General features: G+C 36.0%; 1 protein-coding gene across 1 annotated transcript in view; it reads right to left on the bottom strand.

Annotated features, from left to right (window-relative positions):
- Window positions 1-1332: 1332 nt before the first annotated feature.
- KIAA0408 (KIAA0408 ortholog) overlaps window positions 1333-24795 on the bottom strand; it is a 35403-nt gene continuing 11940 nt past the window's right edge. Inside the window, exons 2-6 of the mRNA XM_004087649.3 lie at window positions 17052-17306; window positions 12898-13260; window positions 12730-12809; window positions 9322-10654; window positions 1333-7206 (exon numbers count right to left, since the gene is read on the bottom strand). Of these exons, the coding sequence (XP_004087697.2) occupies window positions 7033-7206; window positions 9322-10654; window positions 12730-12809; window positions 12898-13260; window positions 17052-17186 (2085 nt within the window). The 5' untranslated portion in view covers window positions 17187-17306 and the 3' untranslated portion in view covers window positions 1333-7032. The remainder of the gene's footprint in view (window positions 7207-9321; window positions 10655-12729; window positions 12810-12897; window positions 13261-17051; window positions 17307-24795) is intronic.

Here is a 24795-nt window from a genome sequence, read left to right on the forward strand (position 1 = left end):
AGCTCAGGACTGGTTCATTCAGTTTCACCGCGTTTACTTATACTCACATGGCATTTCTTTCTCCATGAGACTGTATTTATTCTTACCAATGCAGTACAGATGTTCCCTATGCTCATCTATTTCATATTTATATAGACAATTTTAAGTAATTTTATTAGTTATAAAAATGGTCCTACTCTTTAATTATGTGCCTATTTTTTAATTGAAGAAAAATATATTTTCTAATTTTTGTTCTTATTGTCAATTATATGAAAGTATAGATGGTTTATTTATTACATTATCAGGTAAAGTTTTAGGTTCTAGGGATAGAGTCACAAGAAAATGACAATAAATGGAAAGTGGAGAGAAAAGAGGCTCAGTCCCCACCTCATCATCTTTGTGTCTTTTTCAGTCTCTCACAGTGAGGCCTTCTGATGGTTTCCTACAATTTTTTTTCTGAAAATATCCCAGATGAGGGCTCAAGTTGCATGGAGCCTCCATTTATTTCAGCTTAGTGGTGATTACTGTCCTAGTTGCCTGCAAATGGGTCCTCATTTGCTACTGTAGTCTTTTTAGGTTCCAACTTTAGTAAAGATGTGATGTGCTGGTAAAGACCTCTCAATTCCTATTTCCAATGGGCCTGCCTCCCTACCTCAGGCTGTATCTCTTAACTTTCCTACATGCTGGTCCCCAGGACTGGGATTCTTGATCTCAGATCTTGCATTTGCCAATTCCCCCCCCCCAACCCCCCCGCCGGACACTTTATTCTACCCTGGCCCAGAGTCAGGTCTCTGCTGTTTTAGGAAGAGATCTCCTTGAGGATGGACTGCCTATCTGACCTGCCTATCTGACAGTGTGAGCACTGTCCACCCTGGAGTCCTTGATGTAGTGCTTTTCCCAGCCCCTGGATCTGTCTGGGAAGCCTAGATGCTTGCTTTTGCTAAGTAGAATACCTCATAAATTCATTTAGCTCTGGCTCCGTGGGCTACATGGCCACCATCTTTAGCTAGGTGGCATGCCAGGTCTCAGTATCTTTCTCCTTACCTCTGCTTTTCTAGGAAGAATCTTTATTCCCAATCATTTAGCTCCTGAGTTTTCACAGATGGAGACTTTTGCCCCCTATTACTCCTACATGTAGCTTCCTCTAAAGAATATTGTGGGTGCTTCTCTGGCTTTCATTGCAAATGAACTATTTTACCGCAGATATCATTAACTCAAAAAACCCTTTACTGGGTTAATTTTTAACAGAAAATTTTAAGAAAATATTCAAATAAACAAATATATAATTCAGGTTAGACAATTTGGTGTTGAGACTGGTCAGCATTATGTAAGAAAAAATCTGCAGATCCCAAATAGCTGGATTAAATTTGTTTAATGATTCTTATAAAATTGCCATGAGTAAGTAATTGAAAAATAAAGCTTCAAACAAACTGGCAGCAGAGCACAGTTGCAGTCACATTGCTTAACAACAGGGATATGATCTGAGAAACGTGTTCTCAGGTGATTTCATCACTGAGCAAACATCACAGAGTGTACTTATATAAATCTAGATGATAGGCTTGATGGTATAATCTATTGCTCCTAGGCTACAAACCTGTACAGCATGTTACTGTACTGAATACTAAAGGCAATTGTAACACAATGGTATCTGTATACGTAAACATAGAAAAAGTATAGCAAAAATATTGTATTATAATCTTATCATATATGTGCATTGAACTGGTTTGTGCAGCATGTGACTATAATTTTGAGTGAGGTTTATATTGGAAATTACTGTATGCTTGCTATGGTTTGAATACGTACCTCCAAAATTCATGTTGAAACTTAATCTCCAATATTAAGAGGTAGGGCCTTTAGGAGGTGATTGGATTATGAAGGCTTCTCTTTCATGAATGGGATTTAAGGCCCTTATAAAAGAAACATCATAGAGCATTCAGCTGCTTCTTGCTATTCTGCTGTTTCTCCATTGTTGGCCCCTTCTGCCATATAAAGACACAGCAATAAGGCACCACCTTGAAAGCACACAGCAGGCCTCACCAGACACCGAATCTGCTTGCAGCTTGATCTTGGACTTCCCAGCCTCCAGAACTGTAGAGAAATAAATTTCTGTTCTTTATAAATAACCCAGTCTCAAGTGTTTTGTTATAGCAGCACAGATGAGCTAAGATAATACTTCAAGCAAACTGCTCTTATTTATTCTGGAGTATATGTAACTTACGAAGTGTGAAACTATTCTCTGATTCTTTTGAAGATTGAGGTCAGGATTCAGTTGATGCTATAGATGAATACTGCTTGGCTATTTATTGGTTTTACTTCAACATCATGTCCTACATACAAAATTTATACAAAATCAGAGCATAGGCATTAAAAGTGGAAATATTTTGTTAAAGCCTTGTTCACAACTTCTTGAATTTCATAAAACCATTCAAGTCAGGGGTGATGACTTCTGCTGATCATTGAAAGAGGGAATCAACAGAAACTCTCAATGAGAGCAAGATAAACAATTTGTGTCATGTAAAAAATGAACAAAACAAAAATGAAAAAGAGCTGTTCAATCTTTGTTTCTTTTTATCTTCTCTTCCTTGGGAAAAGAAGGCTGGAAAAAGAGCCTGAGCTAGGAGTCTGAAGAGCCATCTATTTAACTATCATCTTCAAAAATATTTATTCTAAATATTATCTTGACTACTTAATTTTTCCTTCTTACTTAGAAATCACAATGCCTGCCTTGTAGTTTGTTGTAAGAAGCAGACAAGTCGTGGAATATGAATGTGCTTTGCAAACAATGAAGTCATAGATGCACATGGGACATTTATACGTATAAGAGAGCAGAACATGAGTGAGCCCAGGCTTGGATTCTGTCCCTGTAACCTTGGCAGCCATGCAGACCTCTTTGAATCTCAGGTTTCCCACCTCTAAATGAACTTGTTCTGAGTTCATAGGTCCCTCAAAATCTAGACCATTACCTACTTTCTAGATTTCTCCATAGCTTCATATAAACAGATATTTTTCCTAAGAATTTGTTAATTTAACCTATTGGATTAATAAGATCATTGAAATGTATATCAGATTTTAAGTATCATGATTTTATTCTCACTAAAACAAAAAATTATTTTCTATGATAAATATACATACATTAAAAATGACAAATCATTTTTGGTACTTGTCTGAAGAACCCCTCATCCCCAATTTTTGCCTTTTTTGCTTTGCAAAGCACATTTTCTTGTAGGAACATATTTTCAGGGTAAGATGAACAAGTCATAGTTATAAGTTCTTTTTTTTTTTTTAGACAGAGTCTCACTCTGTCGCCCAGGCTGGAGTGCAGTAGCACGATCTCTGCTCACTGCAAGCTCTGCCTCCTGGGTTCACGCCATTCTCCTGCCTCAGCCTCCCGAGTAGCTGGGACTACAGGCGACCGCCACCACGCCTGGCTAATTTTTTGTATTTTTGGCAGAGACAGGGTTTCACCATGATGAAACAAGGATGGTCTCATCTCCTGACGTCGTGATCCGCCCACCTTGGCCTCCCAAAGTGCTGGGATTACAGGCATGAGCCACGGTGCCCAGCCAGTTGTAAGTTCTGATACATGTACTTGCTACTTAAGAAAAACATGCCGAATTTAAAGCAAATAGTACTGTAATAAAAAAAATCTAATTTTCCTGAAATGTTTTAATTTTATGATGTAAATGCAAATCTTAGAAATGAAAACTTTTTTCAAAGAAGACTTTTATCAGACTCAATTAGCAGTTAAATGGGTACAGAGAGGATGTCAGTGTACGAGAAGCCATATGGAGTTTTGGATGGCCAGGAGCAGGAAGTCAGGCAGGTTTGGCTTCAATTCTACTATCTAGAGATATTTTGGAAGAAGCTAGAGTGAACTGTATACATATTTGAGTTTAGATTTCATAAGACACTCAGCTTTACTAGAGTTCACTGCAGAAAAGGAGGGAAAGAAAAATGTTCTCGATGTATACAGATGGCACAGACAGTTGTTTTTACGCCTACTTTATTTGATAGCTTCTCATGGCTGAAGGAGATTTCAATATCAAGTAGTTGTTTATTGCAAATGTGCCTAAAAATAATTTTAAAGATCTTTGTAGGGAAGCAGAAACTCTTTTAAGTCCAGATGTTTTCTCAGGATAACTAAACCTGGTAAAATCACCTATGTAGAAGTAAATAATATTTTATGGCCACATCTGCAAAATGAAATATGATCATCTTCATTGTCGATATAAAAACAAATGAAAGTTATGGGTAATTTTTGATAAAATGAATTACACAAAGCATCATTTATATTTTTATATTTGGCTTTGGGACATAAGGCAATATGGAGAACTTATGTGACACTGACACAAACACAAACACACACACTCACACACACACAGAAACTCAAGTACTCCTCTCTGCCTCATCCTTATTCCTTTCTGAGATCAGCCCACATTAGTAATCCTCTGCTGAACTAAAATAATATTTTTGCTCCAAAAGTCTGCTAGAGAAAACATCTATTAATATATGTTTTTAAATGAAATATTTCCAGAAATGCTTACAAGTCCCTTTAAATCTAGCAATGATAGCATAATAAAGGGTATATTCTAGGGAAGAAAATGCCCACCTAAAGTAGAAATTTACCAGTTAAAAATCATAAAACATCAAAAACTATTTTCAAGGATTATTTCCATTTACTTAATAGGTTTTTCCATTTAAAAATTATAAAATATTTAAAAAGAGAAAACAGAACATTCAAATAACCTTAGTTTTTCAGTTTTACAATCAAGGAGTTGGACTAGATGCTAATTTTTTTTTCTCAGCTCTAACTATAATTTTAGTCAACATAAAAAGACGTTAAAATGTGTCCCACTGGTTCATTCAACTGTTAATAGAAAAAAGTGGCTTAAAATTGTGAAGTCTGAAATACAGCCGTTCTAATTTACAGATAACAAAGGCAAGTCCTAGGAAGAAAAGTGACCACCCAAGGGCATCCATCCATTCAGAGATCAATCAATGTCACTGTTTTCAAATCTGCCTGATCATCAATATTTTGTTTTGTTTTGTTTTGTTTTATTAATGGTTCTGGAGTCCCAGTCCCTATCCCTGGAAATTTTGCTTTAGTAATACGGGGTGAGATCAGAAATTTCATTTTTTTAAAGCGATCCTCAATATTCTAAGGAACCATAGATCATACCAGACTACTTGGGATACAGTGGTGGAGAGGAACAGATAGGTTGCACAGTCCTTGGGCAGGCTTTCCATTGCCACACAACAGCATTTTCCTAACAGGTCCGTCATTTTATGACCCAGAGTTCCACTTTCCTGGTGTTTTCTCCCCTCTAGCTGGAAAGCATATTATGAGAGTGATATTACTTGGTGTCTAGTTTACTTTCCTTTGATAGCTTCCTGTGGAAAAGGATCTTCCTGAAGGAAATAAGAATTAAAAGAGTAGATTTATAGACCTTAGTTACCATCCAATACAAATCACTCTAGACCTTTAATTCCACTTAACTACCAAAACTGTTCTTACAGCAAAGTATGAATCTAGACATCACCATGCTACAGTCTTGAGCCTTTCAAGTAAGTCTGCAATTTGAAAATTATTTTCTTTACCTCAGGTCATGGAGTACAATGAAGTGAATTTCTCTAAATGGTTCAAATACATCATAAGGAGATGGCTCTTGGAGTACATTTGGCATAAGAATTTCTTAGTAAAGGAAAAGCTTAAATAGAATTAATATCTAATAACATAACATAATTGGTTTTATATAGTGACAGTAGAGAGCAAAGTTCCTTCTAAAATCTTCCATTTAGAATTCCAAGCCCCATCAACATTCATATTTCTGTCAGTTTTCAATATAGATTTTATGTGTTCACTGTATGCAAACTGTAGCCAAAATATACATTTCTATTCCTGATGCTACTGTGGATGTCAAGGTTTAGTTTAAGCCTTTTTTTTTGTAGCAAACTGTGAGAAGTATAATTTCAGCTTTCAAAGAAATATTATTCCTGATCTTCCTTGTTAGTAAAAAAGTAACTTAGTTTGTTATCTATTAATTTTAAGGAAAAGTTTAGAAAAAGGAAAAAAATAATAAATGACTTACCTCTAAATATGTATGACTCCATGTTAAAGCAGCTAAACTAAAAGCTTACCACAACTTAAAGAAAAACTAAAATTCAATATCATTCAGTTTCTTTTTGCAACACATTTAGGAAATGTTTGTTGCTGAGGCTGACAAAATAAATTCATTATTTAATCATGTCATTTATAATGCAGTCTCATGATACTGTCTCTGAGGATCAAATATTCAGTTAAAGCCATACTAGACTACCAAATAATATATAAAACATTTATGAACATTTTATGCTTGCTTTACAAGGCTGATCTATTAAACTTGTGACATTTTTATTTAAAAAGAATAAACAAGGATATCAATGGTATTATTTTATCCTTATATGGGTTAAGAAATCATTTATGAGTTGTCTTTAGAAATCTACCAATGTTAGATGTGTGCATAATTCTTTTTCATTGTAGCTGGGGGCCAAGGAAGTGGTCAATTAATATTTGTACCACAAATGCCTTAAGTGGATACCTATTAAAAGGTATACAAAATATAAACAGTACTGCATATTTTCAAAACTTTTAAATAAACACAAAGAATATATAGGTATACATGTTATAATTTCAAAGTCAACACTAGCACATAAGTTTTTCATATCTAAATACATACTAGGATACTTCCTATTTCAACACATGCACCTACAAACACATGGCCATGCACATAACCTTACTTTCTGCCACTTGCAACAAAGAATATACAATATTGTACATTGTTTCAACTTATATTGTATTGGAAAATTAATGAGGATGGCATTAAAAAAGTCTGATCTAAGAAATCAAAATACAGGAAGATAATTATTCCTTAGATTAAAAACACTGAAGACTGATGGAAAGTTAAGATTTAAATTGCTTGTTGGAAGAGAACAGGTCCGCCTGTAAACACTCAGAATGCTCTGTTTGACAAGTGGGACTAGAACTTCTGTAATATAGCAATCCAGGCCAAAGACTTAAACCATCGATGCTTCGGATCGCAGAGAAATGGTATAGTTGTGGGTAGTTCTCCGCAAGGCAGGGGGTGCAGATGGAGATCTGGATGCCCATCTGGAGGGGAGACGACGATTTGCTGGTCTAGCAGGTCGGGAAAATCCTTTTCCATGTGAGGTGTTCACTGACATGGATTCCTAGGACACAAGTAAAAACATTCCTCTCACTCTCTGGGTACCAACAATAGGCTTAATATATGATGAGTCTCAACTATAGGATTAGTCCATTAGTAAATTTACAAGAAAGAAAAAGCATTGAAAACTAAAGAAGGTAGTTGTCTAATATTTGTGGCTTTGAATGTTTTAAAGCAATTCAATTTTAATATGGAATATGACATTTGATAATTTTGTACCTTTCCTCACACTGACAAATTTTAATACAGTTAATCTCTTTGTAGAACTAATGAGGAGCTCAGGATTTAAAACTTTTAAGTTAAATAACTTGAATATCATGGAAATACAAATGCTTCTTAGTGGTCTGTTAGTATGTTACAGTGTTATTTAAAAATAAAAAGATAATCTATAGAAGAAACTGTTCATTTATGTCAAATTATTGACACTTTTAGAGGTGATAAGCAAAAGGCACACAAACCAAATGATTAATCTGATGCTTTTTTTTCCACTATCACTGGCAATATCTATCAAAACCTTAAAATCATTAAAATACTTTTAAATACATCTTCATTCTAATTACTAATACAAAATTGCTGTCTCTTGGGCATGTTCTGATGAGAGAAAACCTTTTCCTTCACTTTTCTTCTCTTTCTTTTATTTTCTTCCTTCTTTCCTTTTATTTTAATGGAAAAAAAGCATTCCTTGGTCCTTAAAATTAAAACAAAAGTACAAAACTTCCATGATACACTTTATACACTTGGTTCTTATTGACCCTTCTTAGACCCCACAAAGCCTGTACTCTTTCATCTGAGCTAGGCAGTGAGGATGGCCTCCTATTTCTACTATTTTAGCCATGATCTGACAGTAAACTGCAGTTTCTTTTCTTTTTTTTTTTTTTTGGAGACTTATTTTCTAGATTTTTTCCTACAGGAGGAAGAACAAAAAACAAAAACAAAAACTGCTCCTAAGGATCTATGGTAGAGGACCTCCCTGCCAAACTCCCAGTGAATGCAAAAAGGGAAACCGCTTAGTATTATTTCTTGTTAGTTAACGAGAATTTTGTTTGGTTATTGTACAGATATATCTATTTCCCATCTTTAGCTACAGGACCTTGCGGGCATTGATGGGCTCAATTAAAAAGCAGAGAAATACAAAAGCAGGATACTTTCTGCACCTTATAAAAACAGGCAAGATTTCTCATAAGATGGATGAAAACTGATATTTTTGCAGGGTTTGAAATCCACATAGTAGTTTTCTACACCAGAAGGAAGCAACTTGCATAATAGTTTAAAACCATGCTGCATACCCACTGCATTCTATGAAACTAGGAGTTCTGAAGTATTGGTTAATAATAACAATATGTCACCTTGTAACTTTTTGTTAGGTTCTTAAAAATTATATGAGTAAAAGAGAGTGTTGTATAACTCTTCTTTGTAAATACCAATTTCTTTGACCTCTTTTTCTCTTATAACTAATGAAGATTAAACTCTTTCATAAATAGACAGGAACAAAAAAGATAATAGTTTACTTAAAATGTCCATTTGAGTGGGGTTTTTTTTGGTCAATTTCTATGCTAAGAATACATACAAATAAGAATAACCTTATTTATATATACTATCTTTTAGTTCCACAGATAAAAGGACTCTATTAGGCACTGTTTTAAATGATGTGTATTTCCCATATTCATATTAATGTGATTACTCCTATGAGAAAGAATATGAGTCAAATGCTGAGAATGACTGAACCAATCATAGTTAATAACTGAAAAGTGAAAACGATTTTTAAAATATTTTCCACACACTTAAAAAAGAACCTTTAGAATAATGAAATTCTATAAATCGAGAAATGTCCATTCTGAGTATTTTTTCAAGAAAGAACAAACATTTGATCTTCTTCAGTTTCCTAAATCCACTTACTGTATTTATGTTATCCCATTTCAGAATTTTTCAAGTTACAATGTACTATTCTCAGTCTTAAAAACTACACCTTCAAGGTTCATGTTGAGTTATATTTATTTACAAACAGGGTCAAGAGGTTAAGAAGAGTCCAAAACTTGTGCCCTCATTTGGACATATAAACATGATTCAGAGCCATTGCTAATATGGATGCTACCAAATTATGTTATATTTGCTTTCTCACCTCTGTTATCTTTTTTGGATCTATTCCTTGCTTCACTTCCTGTCCCCCCCATACAGCTGTCTTTTGCTGAAACTCTTGTTCCATTTGGAGCATTTCTAAATGCTGACTTAATGTGGCACCACCACTGACATCAGAATTACATGTGGTCCAATTATCCTGGAAGCACTTAGAATTTTGCAATGCAGACTCTGTTGCTGTCTCATAGGTTTTCAGCAGCTTTTCCACAACACCGTAATTCGACCTGGGATCAGCTGACCTCGGACGGCCAGACAAATTACTCGGTCTCCAGTCATGCTCGTGGAGCATATTCCGATAACTGCGGGGACTTAGGTATCCCTGCATTTGTCTTACTAGGCCTGTTGTGGATTTCTTGGTGGGATTATCAGGCACATTCTCCATGGGCACAGGCATGTAGGCATTGGTTTTCCAAATACCAGACACATCGTTACTTTGTGATATGCTACCTGTGTGAGTAGATGAGGTATCACAGGGCTTGAGATCCTCTGATGATTTTGAGCAGCTGTGATTTTGCTGTATTGCCTGACCATTTCTATCTGTTCTAAATACAGTTCTGTTGAATTCATCAGTCTTTGCTGCCAGCTTCTCATTCCTTGTAGTCCTTTCAAAGCCACAATTGAAATTTCTAAGTGGGCTACTGCTCTCTGCTACTGAGGAGCTACAGTCATTACTTATATGAAGATCAGGATGAGATTTAGCAGGGTGATCTGGGATCACCATTTCATATTTTAGATTACTGGGGGTAGAGCAGGTTTTCTGAAACCACGAAGTAGAGGGGCTCCTTTTTGCACCTATCCCAATGTCACATGACCACATGCTAAGTCCAACATCTTCATTACTTGGAGGCTTGCTATCTATTTTGACTTCTGGTACCAAAGAGGAAAAGATAATACCATCTTTCAAAGTTTTCCCTTCATTTCGATACAACATAGACATCTCATGTTGTCTCAAAGGGAAGTGAGGGTTGCAATTCCTTTCACTTTGACCCTCATGGGGCACCCAGCTGTTGTGGTCTAACCTTTCCTTCCATCTTTCATAGGCTTGTTCAGAATCCGAGCTGGGAAAATTTCGAGAGGTGCTTCTTGGAGGAGGAACTGGTGGAGTTTCATTTCTTTTCAAATCGATTGTATCAATTCCACATTTTTTCATAGAATTGCTCTGGAGCACATTGGTACAGCTCAGATTCTTCCTATTTTTCTGTTTTACTTTTTCTAAACTGATTGGAAGAATGCACTGGTCATTGTTGATCGTGGGGTCCCCATGAGGTATATTAGTTACATTTGGCATTTCCTGGAGAAAAGAATCTGACTTCATCCTAAACAATGATAAAACATGGTGTATTGGTTATAACTTTATTTAGAATAAGCTCTCAAAAGCAACCGTAGCTAAAATGAGTTTCTGCTATAAGAAAAGGATTCACAACTCCCTCATACATCATTTTTTTATAAATCTCCCAATCAAAAACTTCAAGTCCTTTTATGGTGGAATGAAGTCTACCTCTCAGTTTTATATTCAATGCTCTACATACTCTGACTCAAACTCTTTCCAAACTCGTCTCTCATTTTCACTATTACCTGAGACTTCACTTACCCTCAGATTAAACTATGTAGTCTCCTGGGTTTCTGCTACTGGCATTTCCCTTTCTGTAGCTTTTATCTTGCCATTCCCTTACCTCCTCTCTGCCTGCTGAATTCTTATTCATTATGTAATGTGAGCTCAAGTTCTTCTCCCTGAATTTGAAATAGCACTTTAAGTAGTCAGATAGAAATCTGAATAAAAGTGCAATGAGACATGAGTAATTCCAAATGGAAAGTGTCATTTGGGCTTGAAAAAAAGTAAAATTTTTTTGGATTACTTGAGTAAAAGGCATATAGGATTGAAGTAAAAGGCAAAAGGATTAAATACTATGGCTACTCAAAGGAAAATGAGTACTTTGATATGGATTAATTATAAAGCAGAGTGGGGAGGATAATGAAAAATGAGAAACATTAGGTCATGTCAAATTGTAATGTCTTTGAATTACAAATATCTTGAACCTTGTTCTAAAGTCCATGGGGTGACAATAAGAACTTTATATTAGGTGTGATTTGTAAAAGAAAATTGGCAAGTAAGTCTTTTCTGAGTTATATTAAATAAAAAGCTAAGTATCCCAATTCAAACTTAATCACACTGATAACTATAAATCATATTTATACCTCTTCAAATTATAAAAGATTATAGGATAGCTTACAATAAAATGTGGATAAATACCTATTAATAGAGAATAGAAACAAAGGTAAATAGGCAAATAGAGGACAAAGTTATGTTTAAAACATGATTGGCTAAGAAAATCTATTGCAAGTCAGCACAAAAATTCTTTCTGAGCTTCCTAACAACTAATGAAAAATAAGGGAATGTAGGAAGCACACTGAACCATGAGGAGAGATAAATGTTGATCCTAGAATAATCCATCTTTACTAAACTTGTAGAGAATTCCAATGTATTTGTTAATTTGGCTAAAACTTACTGTTATATACTGTTTCCAAATGGAAACAGCATTTTTTGTGGCACACGTACATGTGTACATATTTACAATATGTTGTTCTGAAAAGTATGTAGGCCTCCATTACATAAATACAAATTGAAGCAAAATAAAGTGCTCTTAAGCATTAAATATTTTAGTAGAACATGATTATATAAGCAAAACGCCACACCGTTAATTCTGACGTCGTTTAATGATACATTTAACTGAATTAGCCCAGTTGCACACTTTCATTGTCCAAATGCTCAGAATGAGAAAGAACTACTTTAGAGGTTACTTACTGATTTTTTTATGGAGGGTCTACCTTAATTAAACACGAAAAAGAGTAAAGTATTACTAATAGTCAGATTACAAAGAGAATTGGAAGATTTGCTTTAAGAATTAGTGAACAGAGAAAGATACAATTACAGTTTCTGGCCTGGTGTGGTGGCTCACGCCTGTAATCCCAGCACTTTGGGAGGCTGAGGCAGGGGGATTATTTGAGGTCAGGAGTTCAAGACCATGCTGGCCAACATGGTGAAATCCCGTCTCTACTAAAAATACAAAAAAACTAGCTGGGCGTGGTGGTGTGCGCCGTTAGTCCCAGCTACTTGGGAGGCTGAGGTAGGAGAACTGCTTGAACCTGGGAGGTGGAGGTTGCAGTGAGCCGAGATCATGCCACTGCTTTCCAGCCTGGGAGACAGAGCGAGATTCCACCTCAAAAACAAACAAGCAAACAAAAAATTAAAATTTCTATCTCCCACCCTAGATAATACATTTTAATAACTCATTAGTTCTTACATGTAAGGAGGAGGCAGTTTGGAGTCATTAACTAAAAACAATATTCTTTTTTATTTACCCATCTAAAATAATCAGAAGTACCAGCCTACCTTCTATGGTTAGACCGTTTTCGAATTTCCTCTTGAAAGCTGCATAATTCTTCACTAACCTTCGCAAGTTCTTCAAGAGCCTTTACACATATAAGCAACAGCCCGTTAGCACTTTGAAATGTAAATATTTCTTTAGAAACAGTTCTAGACCAATCACATCTTACTTACTGTATTGAGGGCGCCAGAACAGCTCTTGCTCTCTTCCTCAGAAGTCCTCAGGTCAGGCCAGGCCTCACATTCCTCTTGGTTGTCTGTAGCCAAAGGATCCAAAAACCCTACTTTTGATTTTTTTGTTGCTTTTTGTCCCTTACACATTTGATTTCCTCCACTGACTAAGCTCTGCTCTGTTTTATTTTCTTTTCTCAGATCATCTTTGTGATTCGTCTTTATAAATTCACATTGTCCTAAATCAGGGTAATTTGGGGAAGATTCTATCACTTTGTCTGGAATGGTCTTCTCATGGTAAAGATCAATGATCTTAGCACATTCATTCATATTGATTTTCCTCCGAAGCTTTACTTCCTGGCAAAGCTGTAAGAAAAAGAAAACAAAATTAAAACTTCTTTTCCCCTAATTCACTTTGTTAATATTCTTGATACTAAGCAAACCGCTTTGAGTTCTCTTTGCCATATTAAAATATACTTCCTGGGTATTAATGCTTCGGCCTCCAAATAGTGCCTCTAAAATATGGATTAGCTGGAACAAGTTTGATGAAACATAAAGGCTACTTTTAGTAGTGCAACACATGGATGCTAATTCTTTTGACTAACAATCAATCATTCAAAAATAAAATAAATCTGTATCTGCATATAAACACAGAAACACTGTCACAAAATTAGAATGACCTGAATCAATTACTGGCCATATTATATAATTGCTTTCAGAGAGATGCAAGAATTTAACATTAAAGTCATAGTTTTCAAATGTCTGGTCCTACTTGTACACTAACATTTAACTGTCTAAATGCTTGACAATCTCAGATAGCAAGTCAACTTATTCTTGTTCCCTAAATAGTCACTTATCAGTCAAAAGATGTTTCCTTTAGGTCAATTACATTGATGAGGGCTAGATATTACTGAGATTTTTGAAAAATGTCAAAGTGATACACATTTTTTAAATGTTTCTCATCCAGATTAAAACAAATATGACAATACCCTATGTGATATAATAGAACTGCGAGGCTTTGATCATCTATTAGTTTGTATTAAGGTAGAACCCAGATTACTTCTTTATGAGATCTTAGTTGAAACTGCACACACTCATTCAGTTCACTTCTGAATAGAGGAAAGAAATGGCTTTCTCTTTAGGCTTGAGTCAGGTAAAAGCTTGTCAAACTTCAAAAGGGACTGTCAGATGACTATCAAAGCAAATGACTCTATATTTAACAGCCACAATCAATATCTACACTACATGTATTATTCAAATAATATAATAGATTTATTGCTGCTTAATACATACCGATAACTCAGCTGAGAGAAGCACTAGAGTTGATGCCTGAAAAATATAGTGTATTTATTTTTCTAATGCTTATAAATTTATTAGTATTTATTGTATGAAGTCAGGATAGCATCAAACTGCAGCCATGAATCGATTGTTTGGTCCCTGCCAAATTGTTTGTACTGAACTTCTGTGGGCATTATGGTTTGAGCTGACCTTGAGGGATATAAGGAGGAACTCTAAAAAGTGACATGTTAAATCTAAGGATGCTGTTGGTGACACTGTCCTGTTTTTGAGAAGTCATGAAAACAAAATTGCTTTAGTTGCAAAAAGGTGGGAAAATGTGCTATTCCTGGGAAATAAGTTTGCCTTATCATTTGAATTTGAAGTTATATGCACCTGATAATTTTTGTTAGTTACTAGAAAGACTCACTGGTACATTTCATATATGATCCTTCCTCCTGTCTTCAGCTCATCTTTCCATTTTTGTTTTTGCATATTTTATATCATACCTAATTTTATGCCATTTTAAATTTTCTTGACTTAGGTGAGGTATGAATCAACAAATAACAATGTTACTGATGGAAAACTATTTTGTACAAAGGAATCTATGTTACTTGGTACCCAGCCCTTGTCAATGGTTATCTGATTATTCTACCAAAGGATACAGGCAGGAGACTACAGTGTGAAAAAAAAAAAAAAAAACCCCAGATGTCTATAAGTTCTATCCAGAATTTCTATCTGTATTTTTTCAAATTTCAAATGATCCAAGTATGAACATCTTGGTTTTGCCACAGCAAATGCAATGACTGTGGATAGTGGCTGAACAGGGAACTATGAGCATCTTAATAGCCAATACTGCATCCTCTCATCAGATATTATCACTTAAAATCACTGAAGATATATGTGCATACCTAGGAATCTACAGTTCTCTAGTACATGGCTTAATAATTTACATCTGATTTAACATACAGAACTTTGTGATAAATGTTTAACAAATACAGTCTTTTCTGCTTGTGGCATGAGATTACTTTTCCAAGTGTTGATTTCTTAATTTTAGTTTAGTTATGGAGCTGTAGAACACAGGCAGCAAAACATAAACAGCAGTACAGCTACTCTCCAAGATAAAAAAATATGACAGCCCTTTTGTCTCCCTGATACAGAAAGGGATGTTATCTCTATGAGGTATAATTTGATGTTTAAAGCATATTTCATGCCTGCTAATTGATGAGGCTAATATTTACCATAGATGAACTCTATAGAATTGTCAGAATAATTACTGGACAGTAATAAATTTAATCAGACAGCAGCTTCTTTTAACTACATGGCTTTAAAAATTGGCTAGACTAGGCCAGGTGCGGTGGCTCACGCCTGTAATCCCAGCACTTTGGGAGACCGAGGCGGGCGAATCACCAGGTCAGGAGATCTAGACCATCCTGGCTAACACGGTGAAACCCCGTCTCTACTAAAAAATACAAAAAATTAGCCAGGCGTAGTGGCGGCTGCCTGTAGTCCCAGCTACTTGGGAGGCTGAGGCAGGAGAATGGCGTGAACCCGGGAGGCAGAGCTTGCAGTGAGCCGAGATCACGCCACTGCACTCCAGCCTGGGCGACAAAGCGAGACTCCGTCTCAAAAAAAAAAAAAAATTGGCTAGACTAATCCTGCATCCCTTAGTTATTTTGCTTGGATGCTAGAATTTCCTGAGACTGTTACGAACTGAACTTCCCAAACATTTGGAAGGCAGTGACGTGGGACTACAGGTCAGTTTCTGATTGCACTGGAGTTTTGGATTCTGATTTGACCAGGGAATCTCTTTGTTGATCCAATCTGAGTATGGCTAGAGGGGTTAAAGGAGCAAGCAGGACACATTTTCCAAACTATAGAGGGACAAGAAGTATATATTCTCCTACAATCCCTGATCATATACTACATGCCTGCCTTCTCAGCTCTATTTTAGAGGAAGGGCTTAATAGTTAACTTTTCTTCAGCTTTCTTCCTACTATCCCAATTCATATTTTATTCACAGTCAATTACATGGCTGTTAATAAGAAACATGACTGTACTATAAACACATAAAGCACTTACTTTGCCTGCAAAAAAGGCCAAGAAGTCTTAAAATAACAACTTTGGTAATGCGCATAAAACCATATAAAGTCAATAGTAAGGATGTTACCAAAAGAAAGCAAGATAAGCATAAATTATTTCCAGTTGGTGCAAAAGCTTGAATATACATCAGTGCAAATGCTTGAAGGAAATATTTCAGGGTCAATGGACTGAGGGACGGTTAACGGGAACAAAATGACTGTGTCAGAGTTGTGATATGTCATTTTTCATAACTCCTTTTCCAATAAATATGCCACTAAATGTGCACACCTTGACTGAATAAATCTCATGTCTACTGCCATTTTCTGTTTGATATATGATACTCCTTTTGATTATACTGAGTTATCTAACATGTAATTTCCTTTAATAGACATTACTCATAAATCTTCTTAGGAAAGATCTATGTTCTAATGCCCAACTATAATTTTGCTAATCTATGTCCCACCAAGTATATCTTTCTTGCATTTTACTCCTGGCCCTGGTATTTGAAAATTCATGCAAAATACATACCTCACTTTTGATAAAAAAGCTGTCTAGCCAGAAAATAAGTTGAAACATTTTAGAGTGACATTTCAAATGCTTAATTTTCATGCAATGATATAAAATAATCCTTACAATACCATTGGATAAGATTATTCTATTTTTGTTCTAGTAAATGTCACTGAGAAATGTACCTCTTAGGTGGAATAAGGAAAACAAAAAGTTTCCAATACAGAACAGTCAACAGAATTTTCATCTTGCACTTAAACGTTACAGTACATCCACAACAAATTGAAGTGTACCTCTTCTATTTTCTTCTGCATGATCTTCCATTGACTTTCCCATTCCTTTCTTTCATTGTCAAACTGGTCCAGTAATTCCATCTTTTCCTTATGCCAGTTAGTCTCTGTGTTCTCCCACTGCTTATGTAGGTCCATGGCAACAGTGTAAGTGTCGGCGAAGAAGTGTTTCTGCTCCTCTCTGCCTTCTCTTAACTGTTTCTTGGAAGCTTGAAGTTGTTTTATTTGAAGCAGTCTCACTTGCCTTTAAAATAAAGCCTAATATAAACATAACAAGAGAGAGTTCCAGATCCATGTGCTTTCTGGAAATATATTTTATCATTTTGTCAAGCCACTGACATAAACAAACTATAGGAAAATTGGACTCAAAAGAAAAGAGATGAAAACAGTCTACTTAAGAAGAAGAAACTAACACAGTCAATAAAGTAATAAGTATTGTCCAAAGTTTTTTTTTCCCTTTCTGAGACCAGACAGCAAAATTATAGTGGACAAGATGATTAAAAGCACATGTGAGATATAATCATCCCTTTTACCACTTACTCTAAAAATAGATTTTTTCATGAATATCTAAGAGTGTAAGTATACAATTCAAATGTATGGTCACATCTACACACTGTGACAGATTCTGCTGCAATAAAATTATTCTTTCTGTTCTGATGCAACCTGAATATATATTCTTATGACTTAAATTCCTGAAACAGAGCTGGTTTGCAGTCTTAATTCTATATTCAGAGATCAAGCCTGTGCCAAATGTCATTACTGTGTTACTTATTAAGACCCCAAAGTTGGTAGTCAACTTAGGACTGATGTATCATCCAGAAACTAATCTAAATTATAAAAAATACATTCATTATGTCACTTCATCAAGGAAAATCTAGAAGCATCAAAACTATCCTGTGAAATATACGTTAAAATTTATCCATGCTCTCTTTTCCTTTGAATAGGCTATATACCATAAACTGCTTAGGATATTGAATACAGGGAACTGAAGAATACATTTTGCTCAGTTTTCAGGGAATCCTCTATTACATTAAGCAGTGACTGAAATAATTAATTTTCTACCTTCAGGGATGTGTATTTAAGGTTTGAAGTCACAATTTAAAATACCAGCTATGTAACTGGTATAAGTCTAAAATTTCTGAGATTTAGTTTTTTGCATTAAAATGGGGATAGTCATAGAACTGTTAAAAAGATTAAATGGCATACTGAATGCAAAGTAGTTTGAGAAATTTAAGAAAGTTTTCGATTTTTTGCTTTACAAAACTTCATTTTGACTTCAATTAAGAATAATTTTGTATTAAATACGTCATGTGCCTTTTTAGGAGGTAGAAACGCATGTTTAAAATGTTTGAATCTCTGTTTAAGATAATTATGCCTATAAGATGTCTAACTCTTCAGTCACTAAGCCATTATCAAGATGCTATAACTTACTGGTGGCAGCTAATGCTAATTATGGACAAAGATCCCAACAGTCAACAGCTTTGTGGGTGCTGGCACTGCCGAATTAAGCCCACATACCCAAGCAGCAAGCGCCAATTTTGTATTCACAGAAGATAACTGCATATTTCATATCCTAAATATAAGCTAAATATCGAAGACTAATTTTATTTTTGTCAGACTGTTGTGAACATACATATCTAACTGGTCAACAGTTTTGAATATATATTTTTTGAGTCACGATCAATGAATTAGAATAGAGTGAGAATGAAAAATGTTAGCTATATTTGCAGGGTTCTACCTTCAAAACACCCTAATAATTTTGGGGTCTATATTGTTACTTTACTCTCAAACTATTTACTAAAGATACTTTGATAATTTTTTCCCATGTCTTTGGCACTAGCACTATTATGATTAATTCAGTCACGAAAAATACATAATTTCAGATCTGGCTATTAAAGGTGCTATCATATCTCATTTTATCCATTTGGCCATGCTCAGTTTCTGACGTCATTTCTCCACCTCCTCTGTCACCCCTTTCTTTGCTATCTTTCCCACATATAAACCAGTAACCACAAGTACTTGCCATAATAAATGTCAGTGAAGAACAAATAAAACGAAGATGGTAAAGAACATACAGAGTTTTGGTTTCTGTTTGTTTTGGCTAATCTAATTTCCATTGATCTTGATCTTGAATACCTAGTAATCTTTTAGGTTCATCTAACAATTCTTCATAGGAAATGCAGACAGTGCTTGTCTTGAAACTAGCAGACTGCTTTAAAACTATATGTAATTAACTGTGTGGTGAAACTACCTTGCTGACTAGAAAGTATTTGCCACAGGAACTTCTTAGGAAGAGTGATGTGGTTTGAGATAATAAGAGATAAATGCAGATTTAACCAAAGAAACTAAAAAAGGATGCAGACTAATTTCAAGCTACCTGGAAAAGAGGAGCTATGATAAATTCATGTTTTATCCCAACTGTCTTTAAACACTGGAAATGTTCAGAAATCACCATAAAGTCTTTTCTACAATTATGTAGCAAATGGCTCCAATTTTTCCCTCTATTCTTAACTCTTCTTGAATCGCTTCCACACTACTGTTGAAAGATGCCAGGCCTTTCTCCTTTTAACCTACCAGAAGATCATTCAGGAATACCCTAAAACAGTCTTGCTCTTGATAACAAGACTATATTTAAACCCAGGTAACAGTCCTGAAGCAGACTGAATCCTGTACCTATTTGCAAAGAGCCAAACTCATCCCTTAATATGGAGAAGGACCAGTGTATGGAGCTTTTCCTTTCCAGGCCCAGAGCAATTGCTAGTGCCAAAAAATGTAATAGTTATGGATCAGAAACAAGCCTTTGCAAGAACATTTCTATAGAGCAGTATCTGTGCCAATTTTTTGTGGAAGGATTTGGCCTTCTTAGCATCTCAGCCTTGTCGTAAATATAATGTTAGATGTAACGCAGCCAAACATATTGCTTCCACCTCTAAATATAAAGTGGGGGGAGGGGGCATATAATTGTTTTGGAGATTAAATGAGCAAAAGGGAAAAATGCTTAAAAGAGGTGCCTAAACACTGCTCTGGATCATAGCAAATGCCTGATAAATACTTGCTTCTTGTTTTCTTCCTTCTGTCCCTTGTTCCCTCCCTTCCTCTTCTTGTCTTTCCTCCCTCCTTCCCTTTCTCCTCTCTTTTCTTCATCTATCCCTCTCCCTGTTGTTCTCTAGAAAAAAAAACTGATTATTTTCATCTTTATTTTAAAACGAGATACAAGCAAGTGTAATTGTGTGAACTCTCATATTCTCCATGATCTTCTTTTGCCTTTTTTCAAATATTTTAAAGATACATGTCACGTATTTAAAGAAAAAAGTTTTATTGTTAGTAAAAATGTGAACAAATCTTATGTAAAACTGCTTTTGTTATAAATCTGACTTAAATATTACAAAAAATATCAAACTGAAGGGGCAACTTTGTAGAGACAGAATGTTTCGTAATGAGAAGTTATGGGGTAAAGTGGTTCAGCAGATTCAAAAACTCAATTTAAGTGCTCTCTACTGGGGCAAAAATAAAAGTTCTTTTTGTTCCTAGTTGTCACTCATTTTCTCCCACCGATACTGGCATCTATGTGGGAGAGAAGGAAGGATTTCTGCTATCTGTGTCCCCTACCCCATATCTCTTTGGCTCTCCAGTTTATGTTGTTGCTTCTAGAATTCCATTTCAGAATAAAAATTTATTAGAGCAAATGTAAGAGGACAGAGTGAGCTGCATTACTTAGTCACACACCCCAACTCTAAACCAGCATTGCATAATCCCTTTTAACTTACTTCCCCTTTCCAGGGCTGAAAGCCAGAATTATAAAGAGTTGTGAGTGGGTTGCCTAAGTATGGTGATGGGAGGCAAATAGTTCTGCTAGCCTTCCGGTCCTACCAGTAAGCAAAGTTTAAGAGTAACATAGAAGTCTCACAAGGAATTATTTTCATCCCCCAAATTAGCCTCAGTTTGGTCATGGCAGCAATTCTTTCTCTGAGGGGTGCTCCATTCTTAGGACACCCTGGTCACTACCCTTTCAACCTCCATCTTGCCCATTGAAAACTGGACTGCAGCCAAACAAACTAAACAGCGTTCCTTAGGGGCAGCTGCTTCATTGCTACTTCTCTCTTTTTAGATTATTGTTTAGAGTACTTGTTTCTTGCTCTCCTTATTTCCTTTTGCTAAACATATCACTTTTCATACAATTAAAGATTTTTCATTTATAAGAGGTTACATATTCCAATAGAAATGCCACGCACAGTAGGTACTGCTAATCTCATAATTCCTAGAAGACTAATTTGGCCTGAAGATGCTTTGCTTCTGCTTAACTTTGATGGATTAGGAATTCCCCAGCTTATAACCTATCAGAGTAATGTACCATTTACCTCCTAAATTCTCTATCCCTTTCTCCAGGCAATTACAATCACTTGAATTATTTCAATGAATTAATAAATCTCATTCCTCTCTATTGTTCACTTGCAATTGAATCTTTCCAAAGACCACCATGATTTGATTTTGTTACAGGGTAAAAGGGAAATTTTTTTCATTGCTGTTTATTGCTGTTTTAGCACATTCCTCATGCTCCAACAAGGTCAAAGAGACACTACCACATGCAATTCCGAATGAATCAACTTTACCGTTTCATTTAATTATCTTCTTCCTTGTTTTCTTTACAGTTATTTACTCAAATTAGAAAACATCCAAGCTGTATGCACACTGATTTTACTTATAAAATGCAAACTTTAAAAGCAAACATTTGGTTTGAGTAAACAAATGTCTAAAACTAACCATCGTGAACAAAAGACATAGTGGAAGTTTCCCTCCTAACCGTAGATTATTCAATTATGAATGGCATAGACTTCAGCTCAAATTACAGAAACACTAACTCGACAGTGAGTCCACCACCACCTTAGATAAAACTAAAATTTATTTTTCACCGCAATTTTCAAATACCAACAGTCTCCAGGATTGTGAACTTTAATTTGCAAATGTTAAAAGTCTTTATATGAATAAAAAAATCACATTTGAATAAATATACTTAGTGAAAATCAATGATGGGCAAAGTACTTTTCAAACAACTGAGAAGCAGTGTTGGAAAAACAGTCTCAAAGAGCGGATGGTACTGTCAGTCCAGAGTTGGGAAATCCACCCTGAGCAGCTGAACAGCCTTTTTCCTAGGAGTCAGTACAATCTGTTATGCACCCCGCCCACTGTTTTTAAGCCCAGACACAGACAACAGCAAAGACAGATGTTGAAATTACACTCCACTTAAACAGTATCCATAGTTTAAAACATCTCAACAGCAGCGCAGCCCCTTTGTATCCTGCCATAATTAGTCACTTCCTTGTAACCTTGCCGGAAAGAAACATACCTTTCGCACTGGGGAGAAATCCTATGGATGCTCGACCACTGGTCAATTAGCAATGGAAGAAAGTGGATGGCTAGCTGTCTTAAAGAGAAAGTCTCAGCTCGGTGAATCTCGATTCTTTACAAGAAAAGGGGATGCAAAATAAGTCCAGCCATTCCACAGAGCAGTACTGACAAGACCCTTTGAAACCTTCACCACTTTTACAAGTCAAAAAGCTGCTCAGCTTAGTGTCACAGCAGCAGCTGAGACTACTGTGACGTCAGTTACTTGGAGGCGGCCTTCAAGCCACCTCTTCCAACCAGAGCTCTGTAACTTTAGAGCAGCTCATGCTCTGGGTAAACAACTCCAGGTCCAGGACATTTTTAGCTTTTATAATGGAGCCCAGTATTTTCAAACTTGCCAAAAGAGCTAGTTGTTAACATCATGCGATGACAATGGCCAATTTTAGATTTATTTTATTAGGAAAGTAAGCTCATTTTTTTATAGGCAAGAATTATCTCCCTCCTTCCATACTTCTTTCTCCTCAGCTGGTGGCAGGATGTACACTGCTAGGCCTTTAGAAGTTTGCATCTGGATGTGGCAGAACAATATGCGTAGCATAATTATATGTATTATGCACTCTCAAAAGATCTATGAAAGTTATCAAACTTCTATCTTCAAATAAAATAGAAATGGAACATGAAGTCCAACCTCTTAGCTCTCTGTGATTCTGACAGTGTGTTGCTTTTATCTACAGTGGTAGCGATGTCTTTACGTTAGAGAAAATCAGAGCCCATGGGAAAGGATGAGATTTCTTATTGTGGGAGGACAAAACACACACACACACACCCCAAAAATTAGACACCTATGGGCTTATTTTCCACTAAAGTGTGCTGCAGCCATAGGAAGAGAAAGCAGCCTAAGTGTATGGAAAAGCTCTCTAAATCATGATCAAATCAGCCTGTTCTGAAATGCTAGGAGATCTTGCCTCCCCAGCGACATTTTCAGGTTTATTGTGGCTTTGTACACACATGCATCTGATAATATTTGGTTTAATTTAGTCAAAAAAGTCTCTAGAGCAATTTTTTGCCTAACTTAGCAAATACACAGGTTTAAACAATAAGGTCTCATCTTCAAGTCTGAAGAGCTTCCCTGGTATGGTCTTTAAAGTAATACATATTCACTCACATTATTTTTACCTGCTTCCAGAAAAACATTTCATGAGGAGCTAAAGTTTAGTAATAGTAACCTGCTCATAGTAGGACTTTAATACATGTAGGACAATCAAATGAAACCGTACTCTGTGTCTGGAAAGCCTGACATCATAATCTCAACAGCAATAATAACAATAACAGTGATAGTTATAGTAATAATAGTGATTATTCACTGAGGGCCAACTCTCTACAAGGTTCTGTGCTAAGTACTTTGAACAGACCTTTATCTGAGTTCACTCTCAGAGCAATTCTGTCTCTAGATACTGATAATCTGATCTTACTGATAAAACCCAAGCAAGGCTCATAGTGGCAAAGCATCCTGCAAAAGTTCATAGAAATGCACCCATGTGGAGGAAAAGGGTTTGAAACTGTTTTTTCTGATTGCAAACCATGGAATTTTGTCATAGAGATCTAGGTTTCAATTCTGCTGCCACCACTTATCTGTGTGATCTTGCAGACCCTCCTTCTTCCCTAAAGACATAATTATATTTACTTTAAGAGGCCATAAGAATATGAGGGAATATATATAGCGCCAAGCACACAATAAAGGGTAGCTCATGTCTGCCTCCATACTTATGAGGCTAGGAAGAAGATTCTTTTAGAGCGGGAAAGGGAGGAGGGAGTTGCACAAAAACATCAATACAGAATTATCTTAACATTGTTTCTGGCCGGGTGTGGTTGCTCACACCTGTAATCCCAACACTTCTGGAGGCGGAGGCAGGTGGATCACTTGATGTCAGGAGTTCGAGACAAGCCTGGCCAACATGGTGAAACCCTGTGTCTACTAAAAATAAAAAAATTAGCCAGGCATGGTGGCGCAGGCCTGTAATCCCAGCTACTCGGGAGGCTGAGGCAGGAGAATTGCTTGAACCCGGGAGGCGGAGGTTGTAGTGAGCGGAGATAGTGTCACTGCACTGGATCCAGCCTGGTTGACAGAGCAAGACTGTCTCAGAGAAACAAAACAAAAATCATTGTTTCCTTTACCTTTTCTTCTACTCTAAACTTCTTAACTTCTATGTATCACTTGTAAATCAAACTAAGACTATTTTCTAAATCCTGTTGAAAATTCAGATAGTATGTGTCTAAGTTACAAGAGATGTTAGGTTGGACTATACTTCCTAAGTGTCCCTCAGTAGTACCCATTTCAATCTCTTTTTTCATGGCTGTCCCAGTGTGATTGTCCCAGGGCAATCACAAATAATTGCCCTATGTT

The sequence above is a fragment of the Nomascus leucogenys genome, chromosome 3, assembly GCF_006542625.1.
Source record: "Nomascus leucogenys isolate Asia chromosome 3, Asia_NLE_v1, whole genome shotgun sequence".
Taxonomy (NCBI): domain Eukaryota; kingdom Metazoa; phylum Chordata; class Mammalia; order Primates; family Hylobatidae; genus Nomascus; species Nomascus leucogenys.